We start from the raw sequence: 16,111 nt of genomic DNA, 5'->3' as shown, positions 1-16,111 counted from the left end.
AACAAGCGAGGAGGGCAAAGACAGAGAGTGAGTCGAGAGAAAATTGGCTGTGGTCACAATTAGGTCTGTAAACTGAGACTGAAGGATTGTCAATCTCTAGTGGCCTTGGGAAATGAATGCTCTGGTCTCGAGTGACCAGACACTTTTCTGCAATCGGTATTAAAGGATTTAGGAGTTGGTGTCTCATTCAGTGTGCTGTAATAAGTATGAATTGGTGGGTTGATATTCCTTTTGGTCAGATATTCTTCATATTTGATCAGATCCATTGTCTAAATCTGTCTTTATGATTAATCTTTGTTGCATCTGGTTGCACCGTAAAGCAACAGAGAATGTTTTTATCCCAACCTGCCCATTATCCATATATTGAAAATCTTCTTGAATCAAAAACAACTTGGCTGCTCTGTATTTATGGTGATTTGTGTGCCGGATACAGTAGCGAATGTCACTGAACCGTCATTTGAAAAATGGCTTTAATCCTCAATCGTGCACAATGACAGTGAGATGCAGTTTTAGACCAATCGGGTTGTGTGAGATATATATTTTTACTGAAGTGCTTAGGTACAGTCCATTATATTTGGATTCTGGACCACTGGAATGAGGAAATGGAAAAGAAGATTGCTTATGGGCGCTCGCACTGAATTTCAAAGAGATTCAAAGGAATTATAATGTTACACTGTGCAACTAGGAGCACATCCTCTTTGAAAAAGATGGTCAATTGTGAAAGTGGGAATATGTGGAACCTGTGTTTGTGCAAAAACACCAAATTTGAAAAGGATAAGTCAACCATCACTATTTCTATGGCACATACCTATAGTGTTAGGGATTGGAACAAATATGATTGGAAGTCATTGTGCATCGTTTGCACTTGAATGATATGTCATACAGATTTTGAGAAAAGGTGTGCTATTCATTTTCAATGAAATCAGCCTTTTGGTTCTCAACTGATGAACACTAAAACGTGTGAAATTGCATAGACTTACAATGAGCGATATCTTGGGACCAGAATATCATAGGGTTTATTCAGACTGCACACAAATGAGATTTGGTTTTCAAATATGTTCTTTAGGACTGACTATACTCTTAACTTGCAAGTGATGAAGTCTGATCCAGTTGTTGATAATAATTTGATAATTGATCATTTGTTGACAATGTTGATAATATATGGTGCACAACATTAGTTGATATAGTAATGACGTGACAGTATGCCAAGAGCCAAAGTTGACCAATGGAAAGAGGAATTTTCTCACCGCTGTGCTGAACTCACCTATTTAACAACATAGTGTATGTAAAAGTTTGCAATCTACCTTATTTTTAATGTAAGACCGAACACAACTGTTTTTTAGCATGAATGTGTGAGGCTTCTGGTGTCACCTACTTCCAGTTATTTTAACTGTTATTAACAATCCATTATGCTTCTTGATATTGCAATCTGGTATTTTTTATGATATCATTTTAATTTATTGTTGTAATCATAAACATACTATGTGTTGTGCAAATAGTTTTACTGTTCACTATGTTATTCTTCTAGTTCTGCATGACTCTCTGAGAGTTTAGTATGGTAACATGGCACATTAATGTTAATGTGTTTGGTCTTGGTCTTCCAAGATCTGTTGCGGCAGAGCAAGTACCGAGACTTGCTACTGCCAATACATCCACAACATGCTGCTGTGAGCATGAAAGAAATACTGCTGCTGCACATATAACATATGTGACCCTGGACCACAAAACCAGTCTTAAGTATCAATTTTTCATCTGAATTATATATCTGAAAGATGAATAAATATGCTTTCCATTGATGTATGATTTGTTAGGATAGGACAATATTTGGCTGAGATACAGCTATTTGAAAATCTGTAATCCGAGGGTGCAAAAAAATCAAAATATTGAGAAAATCGCCTTTAAAGTTGTCCAAATTAATTCTTAGCAAAGCATATTACTAATCAAAAATGACGTTTTGATATATTTACAGTAGTAAATTTACAAAATATCTTCATGGAATATGATCTTTACTTAATATACTAATGATTTTTGGCATAAAAGAAAAATCTATCATTTTGACCCATACAGTGTATTTTTGGCTATTGCTACAAATATACCCCAGTGACTTAAGACTGGTTTTGTGGTCCAGCGTCACATATATGAAATAACCCCCATATATAACATACATTGAAATCACCCCGTAGCAGATCAATGCAGGTGGAGCTGGGGAAGTTGGAGGGTTTCTGAAGTGCGCTGCAGCTCCTACAGCAAGCACTAGCTAAGTTTTTGAATGTTGAGCAACAAGCTCATAGGCTGCTGATGTGAAAAGAAACCAATTAGCTACATCATGTGAATGAATGATGTAAATATAACAGATTGAGGTAGAACCTACGGCCTGCGCTATCTAGAGTTTCGTGACAGAACTTTGTACAGGTATTTAGTCTATTTACATATAGCAGCTAATGAATCAGAAGTCTTTCACATATATTGGAAATAGCGTACATCTACGTTGAAAAAATAAATTAAGTCATATATTAATGTGTGCTTGAATTGCATTTGCAAACATTAGATTTTTTTGTGTTGTTCTAATCAAACTACAAAACAAGTATGCCTAAATTTAAAGTGGAAATGCCAAAAAACTCTATGCCTGTCTAAAAAGCAACTTTATGCTGGGCTATTTTGGCTGTGGTTCGCACACAACTACCTAGAAGCCTCCTAGAACATGCTAGTAAGCACCTAATGATGCAATAGTGTAACTCATGCTGGTGACAGCTGACATGGGAGAAGGGCTCACTAACATGGATGCTAAAAACCACTGCCTTTTGAGGCCAAGGGAGTAGGGTTTATCAGCTCATATTAGCTGGCCTCCATTACACCCACCCCAGTAAACCTCACTCCAATCCAGGTCATGGCACCAGTATAACACCAACATAACTACTTTCACACTATTCTAACTAGTGTCAACCAGCAAGGGACATGGGAGGCACAAACAAGGATGCTAAAATCCCAGGTTTACTCACACAGCTCTTGCTAGCTGGCCTCCCTTACTCTCACCTCAGTAAACCTCACTCCCGTCTATGTCACAGCAACACTGCATCTGGCCTTTCTAGCGGCATAGCTTGTACTAGTTGGCCTCTGTTACACTTACCCCAGTAAACTCCTATCCGGGTCACGGCACCACTGCAACTGGCCCTACTTGCTACACAGCTCTATCTAGATGGCCTCCGTAACACTGACCACAGTAAACCTTACTCACATCTGGGTCACGGCACCACTGCATGTGCCATTCACATTGTCTTCAGAATATGTAAAAATCTGTCAGATATTGACTGATCTGGATAGACTTTATGCTTTGCAGCAGTTATCATGCCTGCAACAACAGTAATTATATTGTTTCTTACACTTGTTTCTTACAAATTATCAGTCTTCAGACCAAGAGTGGATGGGTCGATCAAGTTCACTCTCCTCCTCTGTACTAAACCCTTAACAAGACTTTAGTTCCCAGCATGCCAACAACCCAGTGGGCGGCCTATAGGCTCACAGATGGAGTGACATTCTGGTTCTCCGGAGTGATACAGCTGATCACTACAGAATTAACCTGGAATTGTTTTTACTAAGTATACCATAGTTAAGATGAGAGCGGACTAGATAACCCTCATTAATTGTCATTTGGCTTCATCATCAATCCTTTTTGTGAGGCAACTCCTACATGAGGGTTATATCTGAGAACAGCCTGTGAAACAGAGCGTTGGTAGGGCCTGAATATGTAGGGAGGTGTGTATGTGTGTGTGATTCACATACAGAACACACTGTGAGTCTGCGGGGGTGTGTGATTCTGGGCTAAATCCTAAATCCACCCCACCTAGATTACCAGATACATTTCTCTTCTGCATGTATCCAAGTGAAGACACAGGAAGTCTGTGTTATACAGACACCCACCACTCCTCTGAATTATATATCAGTGGCTTATCCATAATAATACCCACCGCGCCCTGTGTGCAGACTGTGTGATAGAGTGCCTAAGCCTGATGGATTGCTATGATTTCACCAGCAGCATAAAATTATTTTTATATATTATTTTTATACGTAATTTTGTTTTTACTTTTTTCAGAGAATTTCATTGTACTGTAGGATTAGGGAAAAGGATGAAAGACATTTTGAGCTACTTTTTTTTTTTTTTTAGAATGCAATAAACAATTTAATCGTCTAATAGAAGGACATATAGATATAGACATATATCATTTTAATGTGCTTTTTATTTGGTAATTAAGTTTGTCATTATGAGAACATTAAGACAGATTAATTTAAACTTCAATGGTTTAAACTCAGTATTAGTAAACAGAAAAACACTATTAGATTTTTCTATGGAAGTCCCAATTTAGCAATTTTTATATGAAATGTGTCAGTAAAAATGCATGTATTATTTTATATATTTAAATATATTTTATTGGTAACACTTTAGTATAGGGAGCAAATCTCACTATTGACTAGTTGCTTATTAGCATGCATTTTACTAGCATATTGGCTGTTTATTAGTACTTAGCACATTTTCTGCATGACCATATTCTACATACTTAATCCTACCCAATACCTAAACTTAACAACTACCTTACTAACTATTAATAAGCAGTAATTAGGAGTTTATAGAGGCAAAAATAGGAGTTTATAAAGGCCTAGTTAGTAGTTAATTAATAATGAGAACTGGACCTTAAAATAAAGTTTGACCATATTGGTGGGCATAAATTAAAATTATTAAATTAGATAGCTTGTATTTATATACTGAAAACTTTGGGAAAAAATGCTTTTATTGTTTTTAATTATTAATACATATAGCCCCGGTTTCACAGACAAGGCTTAAATCCTAGACTGAGCTGTTTCAACTGAAAGAAACTTGCAATAACTGATCTTAAAATATATCAGTGCCTTTGGTTTGTCTCAAGATGCACACCAGTAATGCTTTTTTCCTAAGCATATTTATAAAAATTACTTAAATATCCTAATTGAACTATGGCCTAATCCTGGCTTAGTCTAAGCCCTGTCTGTGAAAACGGGCCATGATGTTTTTTTTTTTGGTTTGTTTGTTTGTTTGTTTGTTTTTTCTTATACAAATTATATAACTTATTATAATTCAATTAAATTATTTTTTTACTCAATTTGTCATTTTTACCGTATTAAAAGTTTAGATTTAGATAATATTTAGATTTTAAAAAATATTTAGATACTGTTTTTTGAGCTACTGCATGTCACACAGCCCCATGTGTTATTATTGTTAACTGACTTATAACTATTAAAAAAATAAAATAAAAAATGTTTTAATTATTGAAATGAGTGGAAATACAATAAAATATTAGGTGAAAACAAATGTAAAAAATGTAAACAAAAAAATTTGTTGTCTGAAATAAATTAAAACTATATAGAAATATAAAAAGTAATAAAAATGACAAATACACATAAAAAAATCATTCATACTTAAACTGAAATAATAAGAAAATATTATTTCAGAATTTGAAATATTAATAGTACTATAATAGCATATAAAAATACAATTGGCCAGCCCTAAGCATCCCAGTGTGGTGCTTAACCTTCCCTCCAGGGGGACTGTTACTGTAATAAGTGTACTTTTTACTATGGTTTGGATAAAAGCATCCGTGCAACTGGTGTGGTTGACCAGACATACAGTCCTGTACCTCAAGAGCTTGCGAATCCATTTTTGCCCAAGGCCATTAGGAGAGAAGTGCCGCGATGATGAGTCACCGCCACTGAAAAATCGATAAGCACCATATGTCTCCCTTATCGTGCAGTATTAATGCGATCGCAGTGTATGATTCATCATGCTAGAGCAGGATAAATTAGAGTGTATATGTTCATATGTCTATTGCTCCACTGTAACATGATGTAAAGACCCAGCGTATGGGAAAACAGCACCTGCAGAAGGTATTCATTTTGTACTTCATAATGAGAGACCTAACTACCATTTATTGTGAAATGTAACCTCACAGATCCTGAATAATTTAGGGCTCTATCTTGTGGTGTGTCATACTCTATGTATCTTTTCCAGATGTGTTTGGAAATGTAGATGAATTGGAGCTGAAATCCGACTCTATGTATCTGAAACAGTCTATAACAAAACGCCATTTACGGTATACATATTGATGTAATTTTTTTTTTTTTTGAGCTGTGGCACTATTAACTGCTTTTTCAGTGAGTATCTCAAATGCTTCTGGCTCATGATTCCTGACATTCATTAGAGATGTTCAGCTCAAATTGCAAAAGGTCAAATTGCAGAGTGGGCTCTTAATTGGCCTGCGGCAATCAAAATGTTGTTATGTTCTAAATTACTGCATTAATGGACTCGTTAAATTGCTCATTAGATAAGAAGATTCAAAAGCGAGCAAAATCCAGAGGAGCGACGCGAGGTGCTGTGACATTGTACAGTCGTCTGGTTATGTTTAAGTCTACAAAGGTCTGCAAGGTTATATCAGTAAATTGTCTTTCCTTACACTTTTTGAAGGGGTTTATGTAATGCTTCTCTCTAATGGGTATTTTCAGGTTTTAATGTATCAGCACATTCTGCATTGTCAATTCCAGTTTGTCCCTAGTGTACTATTGAGGCCATCATGATTTATATTAGCATTCAGCGCTGTGGGACAATAAATGTGAGAAATCAGACTGTGATCATTTACTATATCTGTGTGGTGCAAAATCCTATTCAGGAATAAGATGAAAATCTCCAACACACATTCAACTCGCAGAATAGTCTGAATAATTTTTTTTACTTTTTTCTGAACCACACTTTTGACTCCAAAACATGTGAAACAAGTCATCCCCATCTAACATTTCCACGCTTACTTAAATGTCATTTTTAAAGCTCAACACCTCACATAGAGCCAAATGGTCCTCTAATGGGCTCCTATCATTATAGCATTACCAGTCGATAAATGAAATGTTAAGTGCTGTGTGACATTTCAGAAAGTCTCTATTTGTAGCTTAGCTTTAAGGGTACTGGTAGGTAGAGATAAGGCATGGTTTCTACTATGACTGCATTAAGTTCATTAGGGTCTTACCTCTTTGTTGTTGATGAATGTGAAGATAGACAAAGGTTGATTGAGTTTAAAAGTATGCTTGATTATTAACTAATGACCATTTAGCTTGATGTTCACAGAGTGGACGATCAATGGTTAAACACCTGTAGTGACCTTCGAACATCATGATCTTGAGGTCTAATTTAACTTTAGTTACCTGCTATTTTTGTGGGAATGCTTTTAACGGTGTTCCTCCTCAAAAGGGTAAACAGCAGCCAGTCCTATCTGATGAAACAATCTCCGCATGTTTGCATATTCTATGTGCAGTTGCATTTCTGGATAAGCTGTGGATATTGTAAGTTCTGCTTCTCAATTTTACATGCTCACAGCGCACATGAAAGCATTGTGTTCTTCGACTGACCCAAAAATGTCTTGTCTTGTGTTTTGATATAGCAACAAGCTTGATGAACAAAGGCTAACTTTTTGTGATGCAGCATAAGAAACTAAACCTTAGAGATTTGTCAGAGAGAATTAGGTTCTTTTATGCGCACTAGCTATTCCCCATTGTTTGCCGCGAACGTCTAATGTCAAATTTGACCTGATATGACTTGGTGTAGAAAAGTCTCTAATAATTCCACAAGTGTTCATATGTCATCACGTCAGAAGTTGCCCAGTTTATCCCTTGCACCTGGATCTGTTTTAACCTCCGATTATTGGCCACCTGCAGTAGAGCACTTTCTTGGCCCCTGAGAGCTGCTGGGAAGTAGCTTCCTGTCTGTGATGGAAGTACAGGCTCACGTCCCTGCAATAATCACAGCCTGTCCAGATAGTGACCAATCACAGCTGGCCGTTAGAGCAGTCTAATTGCAGGGAGTGGGACTTCTGGCTTCTCTAAACGTGTCACTGCCAAGACCGACGTTGCCAGCTGTGGGACAGTCACAGCCGCGGGGCCTGTCGCTCATGCCGCCGTCTCCTTGTCAGATGGAGTGGTCTGATTATGTCAGAGTCGAAGCTTGGCTCCAAAGTTGGATGTTAAATGTGGTTTCAGAGCCTCGTGTGGAAAAGTGCTGGGAGTCTCTCAAAGTGCACTGCCAAATGATTGTTCACAAGTAAGGTGCGAAGACATTTTGTCGGCAGCTCTCTTCCTTCCAAGAGCAACAACACCAAATATATCTAAACACACAATATTATCCAAACGCGCCTGCATCCACATGCCCTTACGACCTTGAAAATAACATTCACAATCTGCTCCATTATTCCCCACTGCTGTCTTCTTCAATTCGGCAGTAATTCTTCTCGCCAAGTTTTATTTGTAAGAGTCTTAGATAAAATCGATGCTGCTATTGAAGAAAAGCACCACCTAAACATACTAAACACGGGTCTGCATCATTAGGCAGTTGTCAGACTGCTCCAGCCCAAGGGAATGCTGGGATGTCTGTCGGGTCATCTGCAAGTCAGCCTTCTTCCCCAAAAAAAATAGAAAAGGGCGCAAGGTCAAACAGAGGGATTTACGCTGCTGGAATAAACTGCGTTGAAAAAGTCAGAAGGATGTTGGAAACCAACCATTTCATCATGTCGACTTCTTTAAGCTCTGGGAAAAAGAGCTTTGTCAGACGTTGGCATTTCACGGAGGTTGTGACAGATTGGAGCTAACTCTGGGCATCTGGCAGGCTTTCGATTCTTTTTTTGGAAATGTGGATGCGGAGTTTTGCCAGCCCCTGTTGGCCTGCGTTGAATTGATAACAGTTGTCTTTGGGGTTATTCAAACCTTTGTATACTTGTTTCTGTCAATGGATTTGGGATAATGTTTCGAGCTTGACACCATTGTGCCAGAATAAGACGTAGCACAAAGTCTCAGCGTAAGTGAAATGAACCAGCACATCACGAGATTGTTGTATCAAGCTTTTTTTGAGAGTAGTATTCACCTGTCCATTTGACCCCAGTGCAGAGACTGATTTGACCACTGAAGGAAGTCGATTTCAGACTCTGTGTGGGTGAATCTATTTTCTTCCTCTCAATATCTTTCTTCTCTTCTCCATCATTCTTTTCAACGCCCACATCCCTATATGTTATCATTGTAAGGCTTGAATGGAAACCGCCAAGCGTTTTAGAGTCTAGGCATTGTACCATCAGCCCTCGGATACGGTACAAATAGCGACTGTTCCTCGGCTTGGCAGCTTATCATCACCTTTGTGATGTTCGGCGTATGAGTGTGTATGTGTTTGTCTTTTCTGTAAACAACAAGGGAGCACACTCTTTTCTTCCATTCCTCCCTCTGTGTCTGAGGAAGATAGAGGGATATGGGCTGGTGGAAATGTGTCATCTGTTCCTATGCTTTGATGGTCCTTGTCTCACCGGGTTTCGTTGGACTCTATCAGCAGGCCCATGTGCAGAGCGAGCCAAGACCTGATCACCTTTCCTCCCTTTATCCAATTCCGCTGTGTCTCCTTGCCAAAAAAACCCCAAGGCATTTGCCATCTCCACAAACCCTCTGTTCATTCTCTATTCGTAACTCAGCACACATTCAGAAGGAATATTTAAACAGTCTTGACACATCCTGTAGAAAGATGCTGTCTTGTAGCGTCAGATCTTATTGTTTGGAGACACATTGTCTTTTTTTAACATTAATGTACATCTAAAAGGCTTCGAAAGACGAAACAATTGTCTCTGCTGACATGTAAGTAAATCCATTTTTCTGATTTGACATGTCATTGTTTGCATGTAACAACGTTCCCAAAAGGCCGGTAAACACATCTATGAGGAATTCCCCAGTGTTACAGAGTTTATAGAGACCAAACGTCAATGTCAATACACTTTTGTTGAAACTAAACCATGGAGGGACTCCCTATACAATTCATCGCATGTTGTCTGTTGTAAACCGACTTTAAGTAATTTCTGTAATACATTTATAATTACACTGTTGACCCATGCCTTATACTTTATACCTAACCCTAATCCACCTTTAAACCTACCCATACAACCAAATATGTCCCTAACCTTACCCGTATCCCACCTCAATAGCAGCTAAAAGTGTTAAAATATGAACACAATAAGTACATTGTACTTATTTTTGATGTAAGTATATAGTAGTTAAGGCCACCTAATATAAAGTGGGACCAAAATTACAACGGCAATTAAAATGTATTATATAATGTATGTCAATAAGCAGACTGAGGTGAAATATTAAGTCCGTGTGATGTTAAATGAAAAGTCTCAGTCTCTCTTACTTTTTTCAAATGATACAATACAAGTGAATTGTGCCTTTTTAGATGGTGTGAGGTGATGAGAATAAGGTGACCTTTCTGTTCATCAGTCTCTCGACTGCTGCAAACTCTTCTTGGAAATTGCAAACATAATGGATGAATGGCTGCTTGTGGCAGACAGGTGGAAAGAGTTGAAACTCCAGTTAGAGGCAACAAACGGCTTCAGCTTGACGGTGACAGTCAATCGCAGTTTATATTCAGAACAGTGGGAGTTTCAAAAACATTTGTGTCACTACTGTGTGACTAAACTCATGAATAATACATAATGTCATGAATTAGTAAGCAAACATAAGTCCTAAGCTTCACCTCCAAGGTATTTCAAGCTCGAAAATCTCTAATATTCACAAAAAGACACTAACACTAACCTACCATGACATTAATAATTTGCTATATTTTGTGCTTTTCTCAAATCTTGTCAAGGTACAGAGGTTATTTTCAGGAGACACCCTAGAAATCAGAGTATCAGGACCTAGATTTACCTTTTGATCCGAAGGATGTTGTCTTTTACTATATGGTTTCCACATCATATTGGGCCTTTAGGACCCATGTAGATCACAGGGTGGGCGCCCCGTGCTGGCCTCACTATGTCCTCCAGCAGCAACCTTATTTTCACCAGATCTCCCGTTTAGGTATTGACCAGACTCCAGGCAAGAGTTGCAGGATGCATATTCTTTGAAGTATATGCAAATACCATGGTGCATAAACAGTTGCTACGTTTACATGCAACCATATAATCCGTTAGTAATCAGATCGACTGAAAAGCCTTCATGTAAACACCATAATCGATCTGACTGAGCTCGATCCGAATTAAATTTCAATCGGATTGGAACTGGTGGTGTAGACCTTTCCTAATCCGATCGAGAGTGCATGTAAACACTTGGATTAAAACCAAAATTGGAAAGTACTGAGCATCTGCAATGAGGTAGAAATGGCGTAATGATGTATGACGCGTGGAAAGAGCTGTTGTTTGTGTAGAATGAAGTGTCATAAATGACTGTCAAGTTATTCTAAAATTCTGCTTCCACTCATCATCTGTGAAGTGAAGCAGAACAATGTCCCATCACTCCTGCAGCACGGCACAAAGCTTCATGTACTCGTCGTCTTCTAATTAGGACCCAAAATAGAAAAATATTAAGTCTGCTCTTTAAAACAAAGAAAATATACAAGGCTTTGTTTTGTTTTGTTTTGTTTTGTTATATTATTTTTTTTGTTTTTGTTTTGTTTTGTTTTGTTATATTCTTTGATATTTAATCTGCAGTTCTCAGATTAAACATTAAACATGTATATACCACTTTTCACAATACATGATGTTTAAAAGTAACTTTACAGGCAATAGTTGTTTTTAGTTGGTTTTGTTTTTTTGTTTTGTTTTGTTTTGTTTTGTTTTGTTTTGTTTTGTTTTGTTTTGTTTTGTTTTGTTTTGTTTTGTTTTGTTTTGTTTTATGTTTGTTTGTTTGTTTTTTGACCATCTAACAGTAGTGGAACTGCTTTTACTTGTTTTATATGCAACTTTACAGACAATAATTTTGTCTCTTAACTTACTTAATTGCAATAGTTAGTTTTGTTTTTGTTGTTGTTGTTGTTTTGTGTTGTTTTGATCCTCCAATACTGAATAGAATAGTAGAAGTTTCAGTTGGGATGATTTAATTTAATTTAATTTAATTTTTAATTAACTGAACCAAAAGGTGTTCATGTAAACTTAACCATTGGTGATTGTGTGACAGACGTGTAATGCATTGCACATTTACAGTAAATCATTTTTATGAATGGTTCCACCAACATAATGCTTTAAAACAATACTGTTTAAGAACTTTAGCACATGAACTTTAGTATATGCAGAAACATGCATACTTTTTTTGTTATATTCTTTGATATTTAATGCCTGCTTGTTGACTTTGAAAAATAAACCCACACTGAGGAATATTTGGAGTAAGAAGTGTGACGTCCCGTATTTATTGTTATAATCCTTGTTTGAGCAAGAGGTCTTGTTTCTTTGCCTTTTAGTTATTTGGCCATATCTCCCCAGGAGCAGGATTTATATTTTATCTGGGCATACAGTAGATTCTTTTTGCTCATTGCATCAAGATTGTTATTTCTTTCATTACTTTTTCATAACCTAACCCTGTATGTTTTTTTAAACAGACAAAAATAAAATTCCCTTTCTTTTTTGCTTTACTCGTGTCCTGAATCCTTCACTCAACCAGCTCCATTACACATGCTGAGATATTACCATCTGATACCATTACTTTACCATGGTACCATTAAAACACGTTTTCAGGCAATGTGACTGCTGGATGTTTTTCCAAAAGTCCTTTTTACCTTACTGATTATTTATTGATCACTAATGATATGTTTTTGTGTCTCAGCATTAAGGGACAACCGGATTGAACTGGTTCGAGCCTCTTGGAAGGAGCTGACCATCAGCATCAATGATGTTTCTCTGTCAGATGAAGGACAGTATACATGCTCGCTCTTCACCATGCCTGTCAAGACCTCCAAGGCTTTCCTGACTGTGTTAGGTAAGACCTCTCGTAGATCAGTCTCCCTCTCATTCGCATCAATCTGTGCTTTTAAGGTCAACACACTGATCACTGATCTGGGGTCAGTGAGTTCTCTCCCTTCACATGATCTTGTTTTTGCACTTTGGTGGCACAGGGAGTGATGTAAATGAGAGAATTTCACACTGGCTGATGGAGCCATTAGATGTGTCACTGTGTGCTTTGGTTTATGATCAGCTTGTGCTGGAATCTGCAGCTCTCGCTCTGTACACTGTATGTTTATATACCACTTTTACCTTATTTTTATATACAGATTAAGTAATATATAAATATAATAAATAAATATAAGTACATTTACAAACAATAGTTGTTTTTTAGTTGTTTTTGTTTTGTTTGCTTTTTGTTTTTGTGTTTGTTTTTTTATACAATACATATTATTTACAAGTACCTTTACAGACAATTGCTGTTGTTTTTGTTGTTTTGTGTTGTTGTGTCCAAAAGTGGTGGGACTACTTTTACCTTATTTTTATATTCAACTTTACTGATGATAGATTTGTTTTGTTGTGCATTTTGTTTAGTTTGTGGGATAACAGTGGTGGGATAACATTTTATTTATTTTTATTCACAGCTTTTTTATAAAGTAAAACATAAGTACCTTTACAGACGATAGTTTTTTGTTTGGGTAACACTTTAGAATAGGGAACACTTATTAACGATTAACTATGACTTTTCCCTCAATAAATTCCTAATTTGCTGCTTATCAATAGTTAGTGCGGTAGTTGTTAAGTTTAGGTATTGGGTTGGATTAGGGATGTAGAATAAGGTCATGTAGAATAAGGCATTAACATGTGCTTAATTACTACTAATAAATGGCTAATATTCTATTAATATGCATGCTAATTAGCAACTAGTCAAGAGACCTTAAAATAAAGTGTTACCTTTGTTTGTTTGTTTGTTTTTGTATTTTATTATAATTGTTTTGTTTTGTTTTGCTTGTCTGGCTTGTTTTTGTTTTTGTTTGTAAACAAGTATCTTTTATAAACAACAATTTTTATTTTGTTTTGTTTTGTTCCTTAAACAGAGGTGGGGCTACTTTTACCTTATTTTTATATTCAGCTTTACAAACAAAGATGAATTTTCTCTATCCATTGGGGCAGTCGTGGCCTAATGGATAGAGAGTTGGCCTTGTAACCTAATGGCCACGGGTTCGAGTCTCAGGTCTGGCAGGAATTGTCAGTAGGGGGAGTGAACAACCAGTGCTCTCTTCCACCCTCAATACCATGACTGAGGTGAGACCCTTGAACAAGGCACCAAACCCCCAATATGGCCTCCCACTGCTCTGGGTGTGTGTGCACTTGGATGGGTTAAATGCAGAGCACAAATTCTGAGTATGGGTCAATATACTTGGCCACACGTCACTTCACTCACTCACAAACAATGGTTTTGTTTTGTCATGTATTTGTTTTGTTTTATTTTTGTTTTAAATAATCAAACAATAATGAGACCATATATAAACAGCTTTTCTATACAATACATATTGTTTACAAGTACCTTTACAGACAATAGGTTTTTTTTTTTTTTACTTTATTATAATTGTTTTGTTTTGTTTACAAACAATAGTTGTCATTTGCATTTGTTTGTTTTCATTTTATGTTGCTTTGATCAGTTAACAGTGGTGGGACTACTTCACCTTAGTTTTATATACAACTTTACAGACAATAGTTTTGTTTTGTTCTGTATTGGTTTTGTTTTGTTTTAAATCATCCAACAGTGGTGGGGCTACTTAATGTTAATATACAATACATATAGTTTATAAGTATCTTTACAGACAGTAGTTGTTTGTTTGTTTGTTTGTTTGTTTGTTTGTTTTTGTTGTGTTGTGTTTTGTTTTGTTTATCCAGCAATGCTGGGACTATTTTTTTAAGACAAATAAGCTTTTGATTCTGCATTATGCGTTTTGTTATACTATATGTTAACGTAAAATTGTTAAGTCAGGTTTCTATTTTGTTCATTTTAACACCTATTCTGGTGTGTTACTGTGGCACAGTTTTTGTTGGTGGTTTAGTTTGATGTAGAAAAGACTGCGGTAGAAACCAAAACTCATTTGTGTTCTCCATCTCTGTCGCTCAACAAATGCTTCCTTTTCCAGTAAAATTACAAAATACCATACAGCAGAATATATCACTGTATTGATATATATCTACTGACAAATTTATATGTAAACTTACAAACATGTTTTCTATTAAAAAAATGTCAGTCGAGCAACATTTGAACTTCAGGCAAGAAATATTCTTCTGAACCACATCATGTTCAGGCGGGGACTGAGCCCTGAAATCGTAGAATCACGCGTGTTTCCATCAGCGTTGCCTATAATCCTCCTCCTCTGTTTGTATATCAGGTGTTCCAGCAAAACCAGAAATCGTAGGCCTCTCGAGACCTGCCCAGGAGGGGGAGGACGTCACACTGACATGCACCACATCTGGCAGCAAACCGGCTGCTGACATCCGATGGTTCAGAAACGACAAGGAGGTGCAAGGTAAACAAATCCCCCTGGATAGCCTAGAGCTGATTGTGTGCAATGAACAGTTGCACATTTTGTCAGTGTGTAATATGTGTATATTATACATGGTGCGCAATGTGTATCTTTACACCAGCACCTTCGTGAATTGTGCAGCTCTTTATAAAGCATCTCACAGTAGAAATCTGCATTTCTCTGCATTAAAGGTGAAGTGTGTAATTTACCAGTTTAATGTGCATGGACAGAAATAGTTTTACAAACAATGTATGAGTTACAATTATTAACAAAGGATGTAATTTCATACACTTATTAAGAGATCTTTCTAGGCTGGTGGGAGAGTCTGGATGTGTGCGAGACAAAAACAGTTCTTAAATAAAAGAAAAATCAGTAACACTTTAGAACGGGGACCAATTCTCACTATTAACTAGTTGCTGATTAGCATGCCTATTAATTAGGAGTTTACTGAGACAAAAGTCGTAGTTAATGGTTTGTTAATAGCGAGAATTGGACATTTAGATTTAAAAATCTAAAATTAATTCTATTTTAATATATTTAAAAAATTTACTTATTCCTGTGATGCAATGCTGAATTTTCAGTGTCACATGATCCTTCTGAATTCTTAAGAAACATTTGCTGGAAATCATGATACTTTTTTTCAGGATTTTTTCTTTAATGAATAGAAACAGCATTCACCAACACTTTTGATTTTGAAGTAAATGCTGAATAAAAGTATTAATTTCTATTAAAAAAAAACATATTTTTCTTTTTCTTTTTTGTTCTTTTTTTAAACATTGGCTCAAACATTCTACCTTATCAGACAGAAAATAATTT

At 36.6% G+C, this 16,111-nt stretch overlaps 1 protein-coding gene across 5 annotated transcripts in view; it reads left to right on the top strand.

The window, feature by feature from the left end:
- Window positions 1-16,111, top strand: part of cadm2b (cell adhesion molecule 2b) — a 238,240-nt gene that overhangs the window by 194,101 nt on the left and 28,028 nt on the right. For all 5 annotated transcript variants that reach the window (XM_058799124.1, XM_058799121.1, XM_058799122.1 and 2 more), the window contains exons 4-5: window positions 12,631-12,783; window positions 15,161-15,298. In XM_058799124.1, coding sequence (XP_058655107.1) covers window positions 12,631-12,783; window positions 15,161-15,298 — 291 coding nt within the window. The remainder of the gene's footprint in view (window positions 1-12,630; window positions 12,784-15,160; window positions 15,299-16,111) is intronic.

Source organism: Onychostoma macrolepis, chromosome 15 (genome assembly GCF_012432095.1).
Source record: "Onychostoma macrolepis isolate SWU-2019 chromosome 15, ASM1243209v1, whole genome shotgun sequence".
Lineage (NCBI taxonomy): Eukaryota > Metazoa > Chordata > Actinopteri > Cypriniformes > Cyprinidae > Onychostoma > Onychostoma macrolepis.
Note: the sequence above shows the minus strand (reverse complement) of the source record. Positions and strands in the feature narration are given on the sequence as shown.